The sequence below is a fragment of the Sus scrofa genome, chromosome 14, assembly GCF_054392235.1.
Source record: "Sus scrofa isolate SSC_HxYL_T2T_F1_AM1 chromosome 14, Sscrofa_HxYL_maternal_Yorkshire_Landrace_v2.0, whole genome shotgun sequence".
NCBI classification, from domain to species: Eukaryota; Metazoa; Chordata; class Mammalia; order Artiodactyla; family Suidae; genus Sus; species Sus scrofa.
In genome coordinates, this window is record NC_139396.1 from 63,128,578 (window position 1) to 63,152,436 (window position 23,859).

The 23,859-nt window shown below is 43.5% G+C and overlaps 1 protein-coding gene across 5 annotated transcripts in view; it reads left to right on the forward strand.

Annotated features, from left to right (window-relative positions):
- SVOP (SV2 related protein) overlaps positions 1–23,859 on the forward strand; it is a 97,092-nt gene that overhangs the window by 40,132 nt on the left and 33,101 nt on the right. For all 5 annotated transcript variants that reach the window (XR_014826989.1, XR_014826988.1, XR_014826990.1 and 2 more), the window contains exon 6: positions 12,085–12,209. Coding sequence is in view for 2 of the 5 variants with exons in the window: in XM_084995648.1 (XP_084851774.1) it covers positions 12,085–12,209 (125 nt within the window). In the remaining 3 variants the exon portion in view is untranslated. The remainder of the gene's footprint in view (positions 1–12,084; positions 12,210–23,859) is intronic.

A 23,859-nucleotide genomic window follows, 5' to 3' on the forward strand; every position in this document is an offset into this window, starting at 1 on the left:
AAGCCCTGGCATCAGTGGGCAAATGCAGAGCCAGCTGCAGTCTGTTGTGACCCAACAGGACAGGTCAGCCTGCCTGCCTATTGCCGGGCCTGAGGGCACCAGGTGACCTTACTGGGATAACACAGCTCCCAGGCAGCCCCACGAGGGAGTCTCAGCTCCCATGTGCCAGTCTGGGTGCCCTCCTCTCTCACCTTTCCTCTTCTCCTACCCTGTTTTCCTCTGTCCTTTTATTTTCTCTGCAGCTAATGATGTCTTGTTTCTGATTCAAGAATCCTTGTGTTCCAAGGAAGAAAGTCCCTATTAAGTTCACTTAAGCCCAAAGAAAGGAATTAAGTATATATGTGGCAGCTACCAATATCATAGCGCCGGGTTTAGAGGAACAGAAAGGTTGCCTTATTATTTATTATCACAATAGATCCAGATCTGCCTAGACTTAAGTAATTCCTGCTCTACCTGTTCTCTTAATATCCTTAATACCTTTTATATCAACATGTTTTTTGTAAAAACAAAAAACCTTAAATGCATGTTTTTGGAAGAGGAAAGTTGATAGAATCTTAAGTAGGAAATCAATAGCAATTGCCCTAAGTAGGAAATATCTGCAAAAATAAATACAATGAAAACAAAACAATATAAAATTTTAGTTGGTATGGTTGCCCTTCCACCCTCTCTATTAAAGAGAAAGATTAGCAGGTGTTTAAAAATGTGTTAAAGACAGACCAGCATCACGAGGATACTTTCTCTGGGGCATAATCAGAAGAATGAAGATTAAAATGAAATCACTTTCTCTCAAGGTGGTGCAAAGTTATTTGAAATATTCTCTCCACCTTCTAAAATCATTTTCCAAAAGACCTGAAATCATCTGGTAGACCTCCACATTTCCTCTCTAGTCCTTTTTAATTCATTTTCATTTTAAAGCTAAAATTAGTATGTCTCACACTTTCTCCCTGAAGCATCCCCAGGCAGGCATGTGGGTGAACTCAATTCTGCAGATGTCAGAGGGGTGCTGGAAAGGGAGGCCCATGAGATCTCATGTGGAAGAATTCACATTAAATTTGCATTCTACTCCATAATATGTTTGGTGCTCACTGTGATAGAAAAACTGTATTTTAAATTATATTCACCCTTAATTTTTTCTCACTCTCTAAGGGTAATTAACATGCCAGGAATATGCACCTATTTGTCCTGCTGTATCATGTTTCTAGGTTCTCAAGACCATCATGTACAATGTCCCCTTTGTTTTAAAAAAATTATAAAAATTTAAAATAGTGCCCCAATACTCTAGAAATAATTTCAAAAATAAAATAACCTGGCCACATACACAATTAAAGAAAAAGAAATCAGGGAGTTACCCTCATGGCTCAGTGGTTAAAGAACCCGACTACTATCCATGAGGATGAGGGTTCGATCCCTGGCCTCACTTGGTGGGTTAAGGATCCAGCATTGCCATGAGCTGTAGTGTAGGTTGCAGACGTGGCTCGGATCCTGCATTGCTGTGGCTGTGGCGGAGGCCAGCAGCTGTAGCTTTGATTCAGCCCCTAGCTTGGGAACCTCCACAGGCTTTGGGTACAGGCCTACAAAAAAAAAAAAAAAAAAAGAAAAAGAAAGACAAAAAAAAATCAGTTATAACCCTGTGACACAAGGGACAAAATTTTTAAAGGAAGTAATTAATAAAATAAGATTTACTTTCCAGCAACAGATGAATGGATAAAAGAGATTTGATATATAGAGACAATGGAATATTACTCAGCCATGAAAAATAATAAAATAACGCCATTTTCAGCAACATGGATGGACCTAGAGAAGTAAAGTAAGTGAAGCAGAGAAAGACAAATATCATGTGATCACTTATCTGTGAAATATAAAAAAAGAGATACAAATGAACTTATGTATAAGTTGCTCCAGAGGGGTGGAGCAAGATGGCAGAGGAGTGAGAGGTCATGCTCACCTTCTCCCACAAACATATGAAAAAAACACATCTACATGTAAAATGACTCACACAGAACATCAACTGAATGTTGGCAGAAGAACTTAAACCTCCAAAAAGGGCAAGAAACTCTTGACATAACTGGGTAGAACAAAAGAAAAAAAGAGAGAAAGAGGAAAGGAAGCAGGACAGGATAGCATTCCTGAGAGAGAGCTGCGAAGGAGAAAAGGAACCCACATCCTGGGAAGCCACCTAACTGACAGAAAGATCAGCTAAGTCAGAGGGACCATAAGTCGCCGAGAAAAGCGCAGCAGCTGGACTGAGAACAGCAAAGCAGAGTGAGGCTGCACAGACCATCTGAACCATGGGCCCAGACACCACAGCCTGAGACGCTTGGGTGGGGGCTGGGCGCTGAGACTCAGGCTCCGGAGGTCAGTCCAGGGGAGAGGACTGGGGCTGGCTGTGTGAGGATAGCCTGAGGGGCTAAGGAGCAGTGCACCATGGGCAGGGGAGCAGTACGCCACCGGGCCGAGGAGGGGAATGCCACAGCAGAGGGAACCTGGGAGAAGGTGTGGACCTGCAGGAGAAGCAAGACGCCACTGTTGGGGAGGGCGAGAGGAAGAGGGGTGGAAGGCCATAGGAAACTCTGCACTGAGCGTGCGCAGAGAAGGCTCTCAGAGGGCGAGGCGGCTCTGGCGCAGGCTAAGGGCAGCAAGAAACCTCTTGCTCGTTTAGGGGAGACTGGGAGCTTCTTGTGCGGGCTACCGGAGGCCAGGCATCTATTGTGTGGGCTAAGGGCATAAGGGGGCTAAGTGCAACGTGGTGCCTCTTGCACGATCTACAGGTGGCAGGGACAGACAGTGGAGGTCGTCTCAGAGGCCAGAGAGAGGCGTGGCTTGCCACCACTGGCAGCTTGTGAGTGGGCGCCACCTGCAACCCATCACCTCAGGGGTTGGCAAAAAAGAAAAAAAGAGGGCAGTGCAACCAAGCACCATACGCTGTTGCTCTCACTCCCCTGGGAATGCACTTGCCCTGCAGCTGCCACTGCCAGATGCTCTGGGTGGTGCCCAGACACTTGGTCACACTGTTCCTTCCCAAGACCCTACAACTAGAAGCAGCTGGTGCAGCACCTCCTGTGTGGGCTAAGTGGGACAGGGTGCTTCTTGCGTGGTCTGCAGGTGGCGGGAGCAAACTGCCACAGTTATCTCTGACTCCAGAGGTAGGCGTGGCCCACCGCCACCAGGGATACCTGAATAAAAATCACGTGCAGCCCCAACCACCTCAGACGGTACCACAGAGAAGGACGCTGCAACAGAACACCACCTGTTGTTGCTCTTGCTCCCCTGGGAGCACACCCGCCCTGCTGCTGCCACTGCCAAACACTCTGGGCAGTGCCCAGACGCTTGATCACTGTCCCTTCCCAGGAACCTGCAACTAGGAGCAGCTTGTGCAGCACCTCCTGTGGGGGCTAAGCAGGACGAGGTGCTTCTGGCATGGTCTACAAGAGACGCGGGGGCAAATCACCACAGTTATCTCTGGCTCCCGAGGTGGGAGGGGCTCAGCACCACTAGGGGTCCGTGAACAGACACCACTTGCAGCCCCATTCACCTCAAGGTAACCACAGAGGAGGGCACTGTGACGGAACACCACCTGTTGGTGCTCTCGCACCCCCAGGAACACACCCACCTTGCAGCTACCATTGCCAAACGCTCGGGGCAATACCTGCACGCCTGATCTCTATCACTTCCCAGGATGCTACAACTAGGAGCAGCCTGTGCAGCACCTCCTATGTGGACTAAGTGAGACTGATTGCTTCATGCAAGGTCTACAGGTGGCAGGGGCAAACCACCATAGTTGTCACCGATTCTAGAGGCAGTCATGGCCTGCTCCCACTGGGGGTCCCTGAACAGGCACCACCTGTGGTTCTAATTACCTCAGAGGAGGGTGCTGCTATCAAACACAAGCTATTGTTGCTCTCACTCCCCTGGGAACTCATGCACCCTGCTGCTGCTACTGCCAAATGCTCTGCCTAGAGCTCATTACCACTTCCCAGGGCCCTGCAACTAGGAGTAGCCTGTGCCACCTTCCTGCAGGTCCTTGCTGCTGTTGAGAGCCCAACAACCAGGCCCTGACTGCTGGCCCTACCCATTGCCTCCTTCTCCCTGAAAACACACTGAGCATCCTGGGGATAACAGCCTACTCACACCAAAGAAAGAGACAGCAAATGTTCAAACTCCCACACCAAAAATAAATAGTAACCCCCCCAAAAAAAAATACAAAGGGGTACTCTTGCATAGAAGTAGCCTTACAAGACTACAGTTTGGCTTCTCCAAACTCACAGAAAAAGAAAAACACAAGCAAGATGAAGAAGCACAGAAACCATTCCCAGTTAAAGCAACAGAATTCACCTAAAGCAGTCAACAATGAAACACACCTCTGCAGTCTGACGACAATGAGTTCAAAGGGAGACAGTGAAAATACTGAAGGAATTAAGAGAGGATACAAAGAGTACTGCAGATTCCTTTAGAAAGGAACTAGAAAATATGAGGAGGAGTCAAGAAAAACTAGAAATTTCATTTACAGAGATGAAAACTGAGCTTAAGGCAATAATGAGCAGAATGAATAATGTAGAGGAATGAATTAGTGATGTGGACGACAGAATAATGGAAATAACCCAATCGGGACAGCAAACAGAAAACTAAATGAAAAAACATGAAAGCAATATAAGAGACCTATGGGATAACATAAAGTGGGCCAATCTATGCCTAATTCCAGAAGGGGAAGAAAAAGAAAAGGGGATTGAAATTATGTCTGAAGAAATTATGGCTGGAAACTTTCCAAATCTAAAGGATACTGATATCAAGATACAGAAAGCACAGAGGGCCCCAAATAAGTTGAACCCAAACAGGCCCACACCAAGACATATTGTAATAAAGATGGCAAAAATTAAAGATAAAGAGAGGATTCTAAAGGCAGCAAGAGAAAAGCAAAGCATTAATTGTAAGGGAACCCCCATAAAGCTATCAGCTTATTTCTCTACAGAAACATTACAGGCCAGAAGGGAGTGGCAAGATATATTTAAAGTGCTGAAAGGAAAAAATTTGCAACCTAGAATACTCTATCCAGCAAGAATATCATTTAAAATTGAAGGGGAAATAAAGAAATTCTCCAACAAACAAAAGCTAAAAGAGTACAACAATACTAAACCTATTTTAAAAGAAATACTGAAAGGGCTTCTCTAAATTAAAAAAAAAAAAGTAAGAAGAATTAAGATGGAGGAAACCACAACTGGAAAGCAATCACTTAAATAAGCCAGCATACAGATCTAAACATGAAGATGTTAAAAAAAAAAAAAAAAAAGACTTCAAAATCATACAATGTGGGGAATGAAAGTAAGAAAATATAGATTCTTTTTTTATTTTAATGATGTGTTTGAGCCTATATGACTATCAGGCTAAAGCAAGCAGATATAGGAAGGGGTTAACATACTTAAAAAACAGGCAACCACAAATCAAAACCGAACATTACATTCAAAAAAACTGAAAAGTACTCAAGCATAAAACAAATGGAAACCATCCAACAAAAAAAAGAAAAGAAGAGAAACATAGAATCAACTGGAAAACAACGTTTAAAATGGCAATAAATACATATCTATCAATAATCACCCTAAACATCAATGGACTGAATGCTCCAATCAAAAGACATGGAGTGGTAGACTGGATAAAAAAGCAAAAAACCTCCAATCTGCTGTCTACAAGAAACTCACCTTAGGGCAAAGGACACATATAGATTGAAAGTGAGGGGATGGGAAAAGATATTTCATGCCAATGGAAAGATGAAAGCAGGAGTTGCAATACTCATATCAGACAAAATAGACTTTAAAACGAAGGCCATAAAGAAAGACAAAGAAGGACACTATTTAATGGTTAAAGGATCCATTCAAGAAGAGGATATTACAGGAGTTCCTGTCGTGGCTCAGTGGTTAACGAATCCAACTAGGAACCATGAGGTTGCAGGTTTGATCCCCGGCCTTGCTCAGTGGGTTAAGGATCTGGCGTTGCCATGAGCTGTGGTGTAGGTCACAGAAGCAGCTTGAATCCTGCATTGCTGTGGCTCTGGCGTAGGCTGGCAGCTACAGCTCCAATTAGACCCCTAGCCTGGGAACCTTCATATGTCACAGGAGCAGCCCTAGAAAAGGCAAAAAGACAAAAAAAAAAAAAAAAAAAAAAAAGGAAGAAGAAGAAGAGGATATTACAATCATCAATATATATGCCCCTAATATAGGAGCACCCAGATATCTACAACAAATACTAAGAGATATAAAAGGAGGAATTGATGGGAATACAATCATAGTGGACTTTAACATCCCACTCACATCAATGGACAGATCCTGTAGACAGAAAATCAATAAGGCAACAGAGATCCTAAAGGACACACTAGAAAAGTTAGATTTAATCAACATTTTCAGGACATTACATCCCAAAAAATCAGAATATACATTCTTCTCAAGTGCATCTGGAACATTCTCAAGAATTGATCACATACTGGGTGGGGCACAAAGCTAACCTCAACAAATTTAAAAGTACAGAAATTATTTCAAGTATCTTCTCTGATCACAATGGCATGAAACTAGAAATCAACCACAGGAAATGAAATGAGAAAAAACTGACTACATGGAGATGAAACAACATGCTACTAAAAAAACCAATGGGTCAATGAGGAAATCAAGAAGGAAATTAAAAAATACCTCAAAACAAATGATAATGAAGACACAACCACTCAAAATTTATGGGACGCCACAAAAGCAGTGCTCAGAGGGAAATTCACAGCAATACAGGCCTTCCTCAACGAAGAAAAATCTCAAATCAGCAACTTAGGAGTTCCTGTCGTGGCGCAGTGGTTAACGAATCCGACTAGGAACCATGAGGTTGCGGGTTCGATCCCTGCCCTTGCTCAGTGGGTTGACGATCCGGCGTTGCCGTGAGCTGTGGTGTAGGTTGCAGACACGGCTCGGATCCCGCATTGCTGTGGCTCTGGCGTAGGCCGGTGTCAACAGCTCCGATTAGACCCCTAGCCTGGGAACCTCCATATGCCGCGGGAGCGGCCCAAGAAATAGCAACAACAACAACAACAACAACAAAAGACAAAAGACAAAAAAAAAAAAAAAATCAGCAACTTAACCCACCACCTAAATGAATTAGAAAAAGAAGAACAAACAAAACCTCAAGTCAGCAGAAGGAAGGAAATCATAAAGATCAGAGAGGAAATCAATACAATAGAGATTAAACAAACAATAGAAAAAATCAATAAAACCAAGAGCTGGTTCTTTGAAAGGTAAACAAAATTGACAAACCTCTGGCTAGACTCACCAAGAAAAGGAGAGAAAAAAACCCAAATAAACAAAATAAGAAATGAAAAAGGAGAAGTCACAACAGATACTATGGAAACACAAAAAACCATGAGAGAATACTATCAACAATACTATGCTAACAAATTTGACAACCTAGAAGAAATGGACAACTTTCTAGAGACTTATAGCCAGCCAAAACTGAATCAAGAAGAAACAGATCAACTGAATAGACTGACAACTAGAAATGAAATTGAATGTCATAAAAACATTTCCTACAAATAAAAGTCCAGGACCAGATGGCTTCACAGGCGAATTCTACCAAACATACAATAGAGGAACTTATACCCATTCTCCTTAAACTTTTTCAAAAGGTTGAAGAAGGAACATTCCCAAAGACATTCTATGATGCCACCATCACCCTAATTCCAAAACCAAATACACCAGCAAAAAAAGAAAACTATAGGCCACTATCTTTGATGAATATAGGTGCAAAAATTCTCAACAAAATTTTAGCCAACCCAATCCAACATATAAAAAAGAGCATACACCACGACCAGGTGGGATTCATCCCAGGTTCACAAGGATGGTTCAACATGCACAAATCAATCAACATCATACACCACATTAACAAAAGAAAAGTCAAAAAAACACATAGTCATCTCAATGGATGCAGAAAAAGCATTTGACAAAGTCCAACATCCTTTCACGATAAAACTTCTTACCAAAGTGTGTACAGAGGGAACGTACCTTAACATTATAAAAGCCATTTATGACAAACCCACAGCAAATACAATACTCAATGGAGAAAAGCTGAACGCCTTCCCACTAAAATCTGGAACAAGACAAGGATGCCCCCTCTCACCACTTTAATTCAACATAGTATTGGAAATCTTAGCCACAGCAATTAGATAAACAAAAGAAATAAAACATATCCAAATTGGAAGAGAAGAGGTTAAATTGTCACTGTATGCAGATGACACTATACTATATGTAGAAAACCCCAAGGACTCAACCCAAAAACTCCTGGAACTGATCAACAAATTCAGCAAAGTAGCAGGATATAAGATTAACATTCAGAAATCAGTCACATTCCTGTAGACTAACAATGAAATATTAGAAAAGGAATACAAAAACACAATACCTTTTAAATTTGCACCCCCAAAAATCCAATACCTGGGAATAAACCTGACCAAGGAGGTAAAAGACATATGCTGAGAATTATAAAACATGAATCAAGGGAATTAAAGAGGATTCAAAGAAATGGAAAGATATTCCATGCTCCTGGGTTGGAAAAATTAGTATTGTAAAAATGGCCATACTACCCAAAGCAATCTACAGATTCAATGAAATCCTTATCAAATTACCCATGACATTTTTCACAGAACTAAAACAAACAATCCAAAAACTTATATGGAACCACAAAAGACCCAGAATTGCCAAAGAAATCCTGAGGAACAAAAACCAAGCAGGAGGCATAACTCTCCCAGACTTCAGGGAGAAGCCACAAGTCATCAAGACAGTGTGGTACTGGTACCAGAAAAGACATACAGACCAATGGAACAGAATAGAGAGCCCAGAAAAAAACCCAGACACTTATGGTCAAATAATCTTTGACAAAGGAGGCAAGAATATAAAATGGGAAAAAGACAGTCTTTTCTCTAAGTATTGCTGGGAAACCTGGACAGCTGCATGCAAATCAATGAAACTAGAACACACCCTCACACCATGCACAAAAATAAACTCAAAATGGTTTAAAGACTTAAACGTAAGACAAGACACCATTAAATCCTAGAAGAGAACATAGGCAAAACATTCTCTGACATCAACCTTACAAATGTTTTCTCAGGTCAGTCTCCCAAAGCAACAGAAATAAAAGCAAAAATAAATCAATGGAACCTAATTAAACTGACAAACTTTTGCATAGCAAAGGAAACCAAAAAGAAAACAAAAAAACAACTTACAAAATGGGAGGAAATAGTTTCAAATGATGCAACTGATAAGGGCTTAATCTCTCAAACATACAAACAACTTAAACAACTCAATAGCAAAAAAGCCAACAACCCAGTTGAAAAATGGGCAAAAGACCTGAATAGACATTTCTCTAAGGAAGATATACAGATGGCTGACAAGCGCATGGAAAAATGCTCAACATCCCTGATTATTAGAGAAATGCAAATCAAAACTACCATGAGTCACACCAGTCAGAATAGCCATCATTAATAAGTCCACAAATAACAAATGCTGGAGGGGGTGTGGAGAAAAGGGAACCCTCCTGCACTGTTGGTGGGAATGTAAATTGGTACAACGACTATGGAAAACATTATGGAGGTACCTCAGGAAACTAAATATAAAACCAGCAAGCCCACTCTTGGGCATATATCCGGACAAAATTTTCCTTGAAAAAGACACATGCACCCACATGTTATTGCAGCTCTATTCACAATAGCCAAGACAAGGAAACAACCTAAATGTCCATCGACAGATGACTGTATTAGGAAGATGTGTTATATATACACAATGGAATACTACTCAGTCAATAAATAACAAAATAATGTCATTTGCAGCAACGTGGATGAAACTAGAGACTCTCATACTAAGTGAAGTAAGTCAGAAGGACAAATACTGTATGATATCACTTATATATGGAATCTAATATACAGCACAAATGAACCTTTCCACAGAAAAGAAAATCATGGACTTGAAGAATACACTTGTGGTTGCCATGGGGGAGGGGGACAGAGTAAGATGGATGGGGTGCTTGGGGTTAATAGATGCAGACTATTGCCTTTGGAATGGATTAGAAATGAGATCCTGCTCTGTAGCTCTGGGAACTATGTCTGGTCACTTATGATGGAGCATGATAATGTGAGAAAAAAGAATGTGTACATATATGTGTAACTGGGTCACCATGCTGTACAGTAGAAAACTGACAGAACACTGTAAACCAGCTACAATGGAAAAAATAAAAATAATTATATTTTAAAAAAAGCAAAAAAACAGACCCACGGACACAGAAAACAAGCTTATGGTTACCAATGTAGATGGGGTGGGGAGGGATAAATTAGGAGTTTGGGATTAACATATACACAGCACTATATATAAAATAGATAACCAACAAGGACCTAGTGTATAGCACAGGGAACTATATTCAATATTTTTAATAACCTATTAGGGAAAAGAATATATATATATACACACATACATATATGTGTGTGTGTGTGTGTATCTGAGTCTTTTTGCTGTACACCTGAAACTAACACTGCCTTATAAATCAGCTACACTTCAATTAAAGAAAAATTTACTTTCAATATACAAATATTTACACACAACTCTGCCTAGATACTAAAAAGAAGTAGTTAATATTTGCCCCAGCTGGGAGTTCCCACGGTGTTTCTTCCATCCCTGGCCTGGCACAGTGGGTTAAGGATCCAGTGTTGCCACAACTGCAGTGTAGGCCACAATGGCAGTATAGGTCACAACTGTGATGTAGCTAGGATCTGATTCCTGGCCCATATGCTGCAGGGAAGTCAAAAAAGAAGAAAAGAAAAATTTTACCCCAATTATACATAAGTTTGGATTTAATGGAATCTTGTTGATGCTTTTTCTTCATATCTGGCATTTTGTTTTGTTTTTTTTTTTGGGTCACCTCTGCAGCATATGGAAATTCCCAGGCTAGGGGTCAAATCAGAACTGTGGCTGCCAGCCTACACCACAGCCACAGCAACTCAGGTTCCCAGCCATGTCTTTGACCTACTCCACAGCTCAAGACAATGCCTGATCCTTAACCCTCTGAGCAAGGCCAGGGACTGAACCCATGTCTTCATGGATACTAGTTGGGTTTGTTACCGCTGAGCCACAATGGGAACTCCCTGCCTATATATGGCATTTTGAAACAAGATGCAGATCAGTCTATTCATTGATACACATAGAAGCCCTATGAATGCAGATGGATACTGAAGTGTTCCCTCTGCCACTCAAATATCTTATGCAGTGTTGCCATTGTCAACACAGTTTTCTGAAATGATGAACAATTTTGTAAAATTCTAGATAAAACAAGGTATATCTTCCTTTGATTTACCTAGAGGCCACATTCCTAAAACTTAAGTGTATATTCAAACTATACCCACCCTCCAAAATCCTGTTTATCTGTAAACAACAGTGAAGGTCTAGGTGCAGATAATCCTAAACAGTTTTCAACTGCAGGGTGGTCCGGCAGGTAGTTTGATTCGAGCTGGTGCAGCAGGACACAGAACCGGTCTCGTGTACTGTGGAACATCTAACATCTCTGGGACTTGTTCGTTAAATGCCAATCATTGGGGCAATTAAGAATGCCCCACAGGGAGTTCCTGTCGTGGCGCAGTGGTTAACAAATCCGACTAGGAACCATGAGGTTTCGGGTTTGGTCCCTGCCCTTGCTCAGTGGGTTAACGATCCGGCGTTGCCATGAGCTGTGGTGTAGGTTGCAGACGTGGCTCGGATCCCGCATTGCTGTGGCTCTGGCGTAGGCCGGTGGCTACAGCTCCGATTCAACCCCTAGCCTGGGAACCTCCATATGCCGCGGGAGCGGCCCAAGAAATAGCAACAACAACAACAACAACAAAAAAGACAAAAAAAAAAAAAAGAATGCCCTACAATGTTCACACATCCCCGCTAGAGGTTAGCACCACCCACACAGGGAACTCCTGGCATCCCCTTGGCTGTGTGGGTTACCCTTTACTGTGACTCTATTGGTGACATTAAACAAGGGCAGGGTTCATGTGGCCCAGAGGTGCTGAGAAGCCCTATGACTGGATGTCTTCCTTTTCCGCAGGGGCTGAAGATCAGCGTGCTCTGGACCCTTTACTACGGCATCCTCAGTGCTTTCGCGCCTGTGTACAGCTGGATCCTGGTGCTCCGGGGCCTGGTGGGCTTCGGGATTGGAGGGGTCCCCCAGTCGTAAGTAAAGACCCCGCTCTGGCCACCCAGCCAGGCAGCCAGTCAACTATGTTCATGGCCTTGGAAGGATGCAAAGATAGTACATACGCTAGGGCTTACAGAGTCCAGGAGCTCTGATGGAGCCAGAGAATAGCGTCATTGTCAACACTGGCATGACTAACAACAGCAAAAGCAACACAAATGCTGGAAGGTCACAGATGTGAAATAATAATAAAAACAATAGATCTAGCATTGATTGGACATTTCTCTTTGACACGGTGCAGGAGCCCCAGAAGAGGTGCGTTATTGAGTTATTGCAATCTGTCCTACAGCTGAGGAAACAGACTCCGTGGGTGAAATCATTTGCCCCAGTCACACAGGGTTCAGGTGAACCTGAGAACCCAAGTTTGTTCACCTATAGCATCCGTGCTCTTAACCACCATGCCTGCTGCCTCTTACCCCTCCTAACCTAACTATGAGACATGGGATGAAGATAATTATCTCGAAGTTAGGTGTTATTTTGTTGCTGCTGTTGATAAGATACCATGAGTAGTCAGAGTTGTAAGAAGTCTCCTGGGAGGCAAGGGAATCCTGAAGCAGAGATTGGCAGATGGTGACAGGTGGGCTGAATCTAACCTGCTGACTGGGTCTCTAAATAAAGAGAGAACACAGCCACACTATCCATTTACATATTATCTATGCCTGTTTACATGCTATAGCAGTAGAGTTGCGTGGTCTCAGTAGAGACTCTATGGCCTGAAAACCTGAAATATTTACTATCTGGCCCTTTACAGAAAAAGTGTGTTGCCCCATTCTAAAGGATGAGGTTTATAGCCAATATTTAGTGTTTTTCAGGGGGCAGGTGCTGTTCTAAACAGTTTGCCCAGATTGTCTCATTTAGTCCCCCCAATAAGTTCTATTATCAATCCCATTTTACAGATAAAGAAACTGAGGAACAGAGAGGTAAAGTAACTTGTCCCAGAGGGCACAGCTAGAAGAGGCAGAATGGAAATCTAAACCCAAGCCCTCTAACTCCAGAGCTGGGGCACTGCATTTTACTGCCTTGCTATGGAGGATAAAAAGGATTTGGAAAGACCCAGAGCAGACTGGAGAAGATGTAGGATACCTCACAGGAAGGGAATATCAAGAAAAGAGGAAGCTGTCCTGAGTCTGAGAAAGGCTAATGGTCCAGCTCAGGTAGCCTGTTAGGCTGAGATGTGTGAGAACTGAAAGCAGAGATGGGACAGGTAGGCCAGGGCAAGCTTATTAAAGGTTTTGAGTGCCAGGCCAAAGAGATTGTCTAAGACAGTGAGGAGCCACAGGAAGTTCTTGAGAAGGGGAGGTACTTTAGAAATATTAATCTGGCAAGGTGGGCTGGATAGGTTGAAGGTGAGGAATCTTATTGCAATCATGCAGGAAATCTTTACATGAGGACAAGGTGGTTCCCTTCCAGTTTATTCATTCATTCAATCAATGTCTCTTGGGCTCCTGCTATGGCACAGGCCAGTGTTAGGTACTGGGGATGTAGCAGTGAGCCAAACAGACAGGGTCCCTGTTACAGGCTGGCATTCTGCAAAACAGACGGAGATAAAGATTTGTGTGTTAAGACGTGATCAGGATCAATAACTGCAAGGGGGTGAGAAAAACAGGGAAGGACAGAGGGAGAAGCTGAGTTGCAATGCTATTACAACAGCTAATTGGGGCGTCAGCTGATTCTGTAAGGGGTCAAAAGCCGGGATGACCCTTTAGAGTTGTTTCAAATTGAGTCATGGTGGCTAGACCCTTGTACCCTCCCATCAACCACATTGGATGTGGGCTGCCCTCAAGGAGGGAGCATGACCTTGAGGAAGTCAGCTACTTTTGGCCAAGGCAACTCCTGTAAGGCAGTCAATTCTGAGGTCTTAGCAGTCGACACTCCTGGTCATTCCAGAGGGCCTGTGTGCCTCAGCTCTGAAGGGGGCATCCAGATGATGCATCACAGTGTCTACTACAGTCCATCCCCTGTACCCTTTCGATGTGCCTGCATCATATAATAAATTCACCCCACCTGGGAACAGCTCCTCCAGGATTCTGGTTGGTCTTTTTCCTGAAAAAGACTTACAAGAAGATGGCTAGTGAGACAAGGTATAGCCACTACTGTGGCTGCTGGCCTCATGGTTACAACTGATGCCTATTATCTTTGTCCTCTGCCACCCATTCTAGATCCCCCTCACCTTTGGTTGGCACTTCTGCTGATCTAGATAACTTGCCCAGGCCACACTGCTAGAAGAGGCAGAGTCGAAATCTGAACCCACTCCCTCTAACTTAAGAGCTGGGGCTCTAAATATTGCATTTCACTGCCTTGCTATAAAGGATAAAAAGGATTTGGAAAGACCCAGAGGAGATGGGGAAATGCAGGATACCTCACAGGAAGGGAGGTAGGGTGACCCAGACCCCATGCCTGAGGTCCCTAGTCATCATGCCCTTTTCAGGCCATTGCTACTGTTTGCCCATTTAATGCCAAGATTGGTCAGAGGATTATCAAGAGATGTCCAGTGTATCACTTGGGTGGGTGTCCCAGGAGATAACAGTAACCCTACCACCTCCTGATGCTCAGGATCAATTCCTCAGACAGAAAGCTGACTCCCTTTCTTGCCTGCTCATTTCTTGAAACAAGAAACCCAAAGTTACAGGGTGGAAGCTGTGCTTAAAATCAAATGGGATGCTTGCTGTGTCCCCTGGTGGAAGCATGTTCTCTCTAGGAACCAAGATGTCTAAACCCACAGAGCCTAGACGATGCAGGAAAGGGGAGTACCAATTCCTTTAAGTGGGTTGCTGGAATGATGGCAGTGGAGCCCACTCCTACTTCAACTCTCTGATTTCTAGAGCCATGTCTTCTTTCTCCACAGGACCATGTCATAGTCATTGAGTTAAAAGTGTACTGTGTCCTGAAAGCTAGTGCCCTGTCCTCACAGGGCCTCATCGCCAGCTGATGCCTCCATAGCACCTCCAAAGGGCTGTTCCATCACTCAGGCTGTTACCCAAAGTGGGATCTGACTCCTTGTTACTCTAAAGCCAATAAAAAGGCAAGGTTGTTGGAAAGGACAATATGCTTTAAATCGGAAGCTGGCAACTGGTTGGGAGGGCAGACTCATGTCCAAAGGCCAGTTCCCCCCACTGACAATCAGTGGGCAAAAGCTTTTAAAGGTGGAGGAAGGGGACTATATGCAGAAATAGCATAGTCAGCTCTGACAGTCATCTTGAAATTTGTCATGCAGTGGTCTGATCAAAGGCAACTTGATTGTTAAAACAGTTCATCTCCAGTTCCAGGGTCTATTTGTTCCCATTTCCTTGAGGCCAAGTCTCAGAATTGTGGCAGCTTCTGTCTTTCTGTCATGGCTACAGTCTGGTCATCATGTAGTTAATGTCTTTCTCAGGGTAGGGGCGGGGGAGTTCAGTATCTGTAAGACAGCTCACAGGACATGGCTCAGAATATTATCTATAGGCCTTGAGAAGCAACTAAAGATCCTTGACTTTGCTTAATGAACAAACTACTATTGTTTTGCCCTGTTTGATTGTTTTCATTTGCTTCTGCATTTTCTCGCTTCTCTGATTCAACTTATTCTTTGACTAAACTTTTCCAAAGACAAGGCAGTGGGGTAAGGACCATAGGGTCCCCCTTTTCTTTGATACTCCTCAGTCTTGAGGAAGAATAAGTATGGAACAAGGAAGGGAATAAAGTTTGGGATAAAGAGGTTAATCATAAACTTGGCAGAGGAACTTAGCTTTAGTCTCCATCTCTATTTCAACTGTCTCCAACTCTGAAGGAGTGGAATGATGACTACTCTGGCTACTTTCTGCTGAAATGGGACATAGTCTTGCCAGATTTGGGGAACAGACACAGAATTGGGAAAACATCTCGAGTTCCAACTTAGTACCAATATTTTGCATTATGAGGGCATTATCTTTTTCTTTGTTTTAACCTAGGCAAACAGTTGAAAATTAGTAGACATGTTACAAATGAGGATAATAAGGTGAATCTTTGTATTATTTTCCAAATGTATTTTTTCTTAATGTTACAGCATGTCAATGCATTTGTTTGTTCCCACACCTTCGACATGTGGAAGTTCCCAGGCCTAATATCGAACTGGAGCTGCAGCTGCAACCTATGCCACAGCTGTGGCAACCCCAGATCCTTAACCCACTATACCACACAGGAACTTCCTGTACAACGTATGTTTAATAGGCCATAAACAGGCTGTTTTGGTTAGCCTGGAGTTCAAATTAAATAAGGCAAAAGCCAGAAAACTTCCCCATATCTTTTTTTTTTTTTTTTGGATTTTTAGGGCCACACCTGCAGCATATGGAAGTTCCCAGGCTAGGGGTAGAATTGGAGCTACAGCTGTTGGCCACAGCCATAGCCATAGCAATGCCACATCCAAGCCGCATCTGTGACCTACAACACAGCTCGCAGCAACGCGAGATCCTTAACCCCCTGAACAGGGCCAGGGATTGAATCTGCATCCTCATGGATACTAGTTAGGTTCGTTACCACTGAGCCACAATGGGAACTCCCAAATTCAATCTAATCCTAATCTTAACAACATACAAAATTCTTTTCTCAAAGGAACTTTTTTTTTCTGCACCCACAGCTTGCATAAGTTCCCAGTTCCGGGCCACGGATTGAACTCTTGGCACAGCAGTGACAACACCATATCCTTAACCTGCAGCACCACCAGGGAACTCCCTAAAATTATTCTCCTTTTATCTTTCAACAAAAATGGAGTTCCTGTTGTGGCTCAGTGGAAATGAATCTGACTAGCTTCCAAGAGGACAGAGGTTCGATCCCTGGCCCGGCAGAGTGGGTTAAGGATCCGGCGTTTTTGCAGCTTCAGTGTAGGCCGCAACTGGCTTGGCTGTAGCCAAGGGACCCCATATGCCATGGGGTGGCCAAAAAAGGAAAAAAAAACTCCATTACTTATATTTCCTCTCGCCAACAATGCATATCCTACTTGTTTTACACACCAAAATGCCTCCCTTATCATTTTTACATATTACAACTTTTAAACCTTAAAATCTTAACAAAACCAAGAAAAAAAATAATTGAATTGTTTGTTATACCAGCATTTGTAAAAACTATTTTTAAGTAAACATTCCTGAAACATAATATTGCAAAGGTGTTTAACCAAAAGCTTTTACCCCATGTATCTCTGTTTTATTATTTATGATAATAGCACACATAGATATGCATGCATCTAGACAGACAGGTCTCATAGCTTTGTCTTAAAACATTTATGAAGCAAATATTTCAATATAGAACTTATTAGTCTATAAATAACGGTTGGAATAAGTTTACAGACAAAAGTCTCTTTTTTTGATTAGTTTGAAGTTCTACTAATTAACCCAAGGCTGAAGTCTCGGAGAGTGGACTGTGTTTGTATTTCGACATGATAAGAGTTAACTTCAAGCTTTTTTCCTAGGCATATTTTTGTTCACTCAAGGTCAGAATTCTGGAAATAGTAATTTATCAAGCCAGCTTTCTCTAACTGTATATGCAAAAAGAACCAGCTTTAGAATTTCAAAAAGTTTCATTTTAACATTTTTTCCAGTGTCTAAAGAATATTGTTGCTTTACAGTGTTAAAAAAAAAAATCATCTCTTGGAGTTCCCTTGTGGCTCAGTGGGTTAAGGATCCAGTGTTGTCACCACTATAGCATGGGTTCTATCCCTGGCCTGGGAACTTCTACGCAGAGTGGCAAGGCCAAAACAAGAAACAAAAAACAACTTTTTTTTTTTAATCATAGTTTTCTTTGCTTAAATTTTTCTAATGAGTTGAACCTGAACTTTTCATTTTACAAAAGTCAACAAGAATACCAATCACACAGATGGAATACACACTCACATACCAGAAGGCATAACTTTCCCAAATCCTCTGAGAGGATGACCTATATGGAGTCCCAAAGGTCCCCCCAATACAAATGGTCCTCAATGGCAGACCCATGTCAGAAACAATTGGCAAATATGCCCAAATAGCACTTCATGTTCGCAAACAGTCCTCAATGGCAGACAAACATTGGAACCAAATGGCAAAAATGCCCAAAGAGCACTTCATGCTCAAAGGAGAAGTTAGCTGGGTGCACCGGCGGACTTACTCTGTCTTGAGCCTCGTCCGCTGGTCCAGGTGCATCTTTTTTCCTTCCACCAAGGAAAAGCGTAAGTTGGCAGCCAGTGCCGATCAGAGGAGAAGCGGGGGGATCCCTGAAACAAATGGCTTTGGCAGCTACTAGGAACGTCCCCCGACTCCGCCTTGTTGGGGCCAGTAACCTCAAACAGCGGGTTCAGGTCGGCCAGCCTGGCGCTGTCATGGCGGCGGTTCTCCTGGAGGAAAACCCGGGAGAGCCAGTTGTCGCGAGAGCACAGCCCCACGCTGGGCGCCAGAGAGTGGCGTCTGGATGCTCCCTGCTCTTCCGAAGCCAATGAAGAGGCAAGACTGGTGGAAAGGAAAGTTTGCTTTATTTTGGAGGCCAGCTATGGGGTGAGGCTGGGGGTGGGGGAGCAGACTCTTGTCCAAAGGCCAGATCCCCCCACTGACAATCAGCGGGGAAGAGCTCTTATAGGTGGAGGGAAGGGGGCTACATGCAAAAACAGGACAGTCAGCTCTGGCAGTCATCTTGAAATTGGTCATGCGGTGGTCTGATCTGTGGCATCTTGATTGTTTTAAGGAAAGTTCATCTTTGGTTTCAAGGTCTGTTTCTTCCCATTTCTTTGAGGCCAGGTCTCAGAATTGTGGCAGCTTCTGTCATTCTGTCACGGCTGCAGTCTGATAAGCAGTTCCATCATGTAGTTAACTTTTTCCTGGAGTGGGGGTGGGGGAGTTCAGTATCTAAAGACAGCTCACAGGTAATGGTTCAGAATATTGTCTATCGCCCTTGAGGGGGAACTAAAGGTCCTCGACTTTGCTTAATGACCAAACTACTATTGTTTTGTCCTGTTTGATCGTTTTCATTTGCTTCTGCATTTTCTCACTTCTCTGATTCAGCTTATTCTTTGACTGAAGTTTTTCTACAGACAGAAGGTAGGCAGAGGACATGGGTGGGAAGGACCATAGGGTCCTGATCTGTTCCAAGGCCAGCAGCTTCAAGGTGGCATGTTATGTGAAAGGTCCAGTGGGTCTCATAGTTGTACACCCACTGCTGCATCTTCTTTGTTTTCTATCAGCTCCCTTAGTCCTCTGCACTGAGGGATCCTGTGTCAGTGAGTCCAGTACTTTGAAAGCCCTCAGATAATGGTGCAGCCTGAGATCTGTGGGCAGGAAAGGCAAACCAATACCCAGAACGCATGCCAATTCCAGTCAAGATGAATCACTGCTCCTTCCCAAATAGAAGATGTCCGATGTAAATAATTTGCCCCCAAGTGACATGGGAAGCTTCCATCCTGGGGGCCCCATGTTGGTCTCTGTTGCTAGAAGACTGGTTTTTTGGCAGCAGAAATGGTGAGAGTGGCATTGGTGGCTAGGATCAGGCTGTTGCACTACTGCAGCCCCCGCCTTCCAAGGGTCAGTAGCTCAGTGACTAATTTCTTGAACCTCTGGAGTGTCACAATGGGGAAGTCTGGGGGAGATGATCTCAAAGGAGAATGCTAGTGCTAAAGCAGGGTGCTTAGATCATAGGCTCTGAAACCAGGCTACCCAGGTTCAAATCCTGGCTCTATTGCATAACAGCTGTGTATCCTTAGACAAGTCATTAAGCCTTTCTATGCCTCAGTTTCCTTATCTCTAAAATGGGGATGATAACATGCCGACCCCTTGGGTCACTTAGAATATTAAATGGCGACACATATGAAGTACCCAGGATGGTGCCTAGTAGCCACACAATAAATGTTATCACGCATCCCATCCGGCAAAAGCTTTGGTAAGAGGCTCAGGTGCCAGTGAGATGGACAATGGACTCGGTTTGTAGTTATGGAAACAACAAATGTGGAGGAAAGGAGATGTGTGTGGACCTAACACAGTAACAAATCCAGACTCCTTCTGCTACTTAAAGGTTGGAAGGACAGTGAGTGGCTCTCAGTTCAACTCCGTCCCTTCCTCCTGTGTTCATTAGTGATCCCCCAGGGCTGTGCAGAGTAGGTATTTGATGTGAACATGTGGATCTGGGATGAGCTTAAAAACCACTGGAGCTTAAAGCAGAGGCCATTAAGCCAAGCCCATTAATCTGGACTGGCAGGGACTTGCGGCCAATGAGCTCCACTTCTGCTGGCCCACCACCAGGAATTTTTGCAGATACAGCTATTGCCCCATTCGTGAGCCATTCATTGACTAGGAGACAGTTTTCCCCTAGCGGCTGGAAGGAATGAGCTCACAGAAGTACACATTAGGCATTCCCTGGTGGCACAGCAGTTTAATGATCCGGCATTGTCACTGCTATGGTGCCAGTTCAATCCCTGACCTTGGAACATTTGAAAAAAGAAGAAGTACACATAAATTCCATTCCCAGGGATGCTCAGGGAGATGGCAGCAGAACCAGCCTCCAAACAGCTACCTGGATTTTCTTTCCATATGAAAGAAGGGAAAGGAACCAGGTACTCAGAATATCCACAACGATACTTGCTCAAGACAGTGTCATGAGAAATATTCTTTTCTATGCCCTCTTCTTCCACATTTTCTGAAAATGACATAAAGGGTATAAGAGAAAAAATAAATCTTGAACAGTGCTGGAAAGCAAGAAAAGGGTGCTGTTCCTGGAACAGAAATGTGGAGGACCCTGTGGAAGATTGTAGGCAGATGGGACTCCAATGGCAGGGTAACTAGAAGAGAAAAAAACCACCTCCTAAAACTACAAATGGAAGAGGCCTTCAGGGAGGGAGGACAGGACACCAGGGAAATAAAATTAAGGACAGAGAGCAGCTGGGAAGGCCTTTACCCCTTACCCTATATCATGCTTGCTTACCTGCTCCCTACCCCCACACCCCAAATGTCATGCCTCCCCAGTTAGCTGTTCATTTATTTAATGCTCCTATAGCCCTTCTGTGTGTTTACTGAGATGTTGCTACATTCTAGGCACTGAACCATGTATTTTACATACATGACCATTTTTTGGCCACCCCCACAGCATGCACAAGTTCCCGGACCAGGGACTGAACCTGCACCACAGCAGTGTCAACGACAGATCCTTAACTCTCTAGGCCACCAGGGAACTCCTACGCATGACCGTTTTAAAACTCACAAACTTTAAGATGTAGATATGATTACCTCCCATTTACAGGTAAGAAAACCGAGGCTTTAAAGAAGTAACATATATAAGGTCACACAGTAAATGGCTCAGATTTATATATCACTTGACCCTCTAAATGTGGTCTCTTAACTACTCCACCCAGTAGCTATTTTGCCCAGGAGGAGAGCAAATAAAAACCACAAACAAAATTACAGAAAAAAAATTTAGCTACTCAGGAGAGTCAGTGGTTTTCCAACACTTGCACTCCAACTATTTAAGTAAAAATAATGTCTTTTTTTTGGGGGGGGGTCTTTTCTAGGGCCACACCCGTAGCATATAGAGGTTCCCAGGCTAGGGGTCTAATCGGAGCTGTAGCCACCAGTCTATGCCAGAGCCACAGCAACGCGGGATCCAAGCCACGTCTGCGACCTACACCACAGCTCAGGGCAACACCGGATCCTTAACCCACTAAGTGAGGCCAGGGATTGAACCCACAACCTCATGGTTCCTAGTCGGATTCGTTAATCACTGAACCACAATGGGAACTCCAAAATAATCATGTCTTAGTTATGCAAAGCTCTTATCTAGTTATAAAAAGGGCTTCCCTAAATTCATCATTTGGAAACATTTAGTCAAAGATATTTTTGTGTAATTAAATGTAACTAAGAGTTTCCATTCATTTGGAATTTACCCAGTTGTACTACCTCACAAAACCAAGTGAAGAAGATTTTACTATATAATTTTTTTAAAGCTCAGCAATCAGAATTCCTGGAGTTCCAGATGTGGTGCAGCAGAAGCGACTCTGACTAGGAACCATGAGATTGCAGGTTGGATCCCTGACATCATTCAGTGGGTTAAGGATCTGGCATTGCCCTGAGCTGTGGTATAGGTCACAGACTTGGCTTGAATTCCGAGTTGCTGTGGCTGTGGCGTAGGCTGGCAGCTGTAGCTCTGATTGGACCCCTAGCCCGGGAACCTCCATGTGCTGTGGGTGTGGCCCTAAAAAAAAAAAAATCAGAATTCCTTATTGTGTACTCTGATTTTTAGTATAAATACAAATTATCAAAGTTATGTTCAAATGATATTATGGAAAATGTTTTTCTTTCATTTTTTTCCCCCCTTTGGCCATGCCTTCAGCATGTGGAAGTTCCTGGGCCAAGTTTCAAACCTGTGCCACAGCAGTGACAATGCCAGATCCTTAACCTGCTGAGCTACCAGAGAACTCCACTTTCAGTTTTATTGAGATGTAACTAACATACAGCACTGTATAAGTTTAAGGTGTACAGCATAGTGACTTATACAGGAGTCCCCTCGATCAGTGGGTTAAGGATCTGTCGTTGTCACTGCTGGGCTCATGTAACTGCTATGGCACTGCTCTGGAATTTTCACATGCCGCTGGAGCAGCCAAAATAAAAAATTACTTACATATCTTATAAAATGATTACTACAGTAAGTAATACAAATACGGTCAAGGAGGAATCCATCCTCTTCCCTGATTTTTGCCTTTCTAATTCTTTCTCTCCCTCTGTTTCCTCTTTTTTTTTTTCAATCTTCTTTTTTAATTTTTTCTTTTTATATTTTCTAGGGGCTCACCCTCGGCACATGGAGGTTCCCAGGCCAGGGGTCTAGTCGGAATTGTAGCTGCCAGCCTACGCCAGAGCCACAGCAACGCAGGATCCGAGCCACGTCTGCGACCTACACCACAGCTCATGGCAACACTGGATCCTTAACCCACTGATCGAGGCCAGGGATCGAACCGGCAACCTCATGGTTCCTTGTCGGATTCGTTAACCACTGAGCCATGACGGGAACTCCTGTTTCTTCTTTCTTTTCTTCCTTCCCCAAAGTAGGTGTTCACATTGATCCTTGGTGATAAGCAATGGCATTAATAGTGATGCTGATAATAATAATGTCAGTGGAATGCTTACCAAGTTCGGGGCACCATGCTAAGCTCTCTTTACACTATCTCATCTTGTCCTTTGACCAACCCTACTATCCCCATTTTACAGATGAGAAAACAGAGACTTAATGATCCTGAGTGACCTACTTAAAGTCACATAGTATAAGTGGAGTATAGAGTTAATTTTGCTTTGTAACAACCCCCGCCCCGAGCACTTACAGCTTGAAACAGTAACAATGTACTTAATTCATGATTCTGCAGTTCAATCAATAAGCTGTCTTGGTCTCTGCAGGATGTGTCAACTGGTGAGTGGGATGGGGACCCGCTAGGCTAGCATGGCCACAGCTGACTCATCTCTGCTCCACAAGCCTCTCATCCTCCAGCTGGCTAGCCCAGCCACCGGGTCAGATGGCACCTGGGCAGGGTCCAAGAGCACAAGCAGAAGCCAAAAAGCTTGGAACTGGCACCATAACATTTCTGCAACATTCTATCAGACAAAAGCAAGTCCGAAGGCCCAGAGTGGAGGGATGGGAAATAGACTCTGGATGGAGGGAGCTGCTGAGTCACAAGGGAGTCCAGAC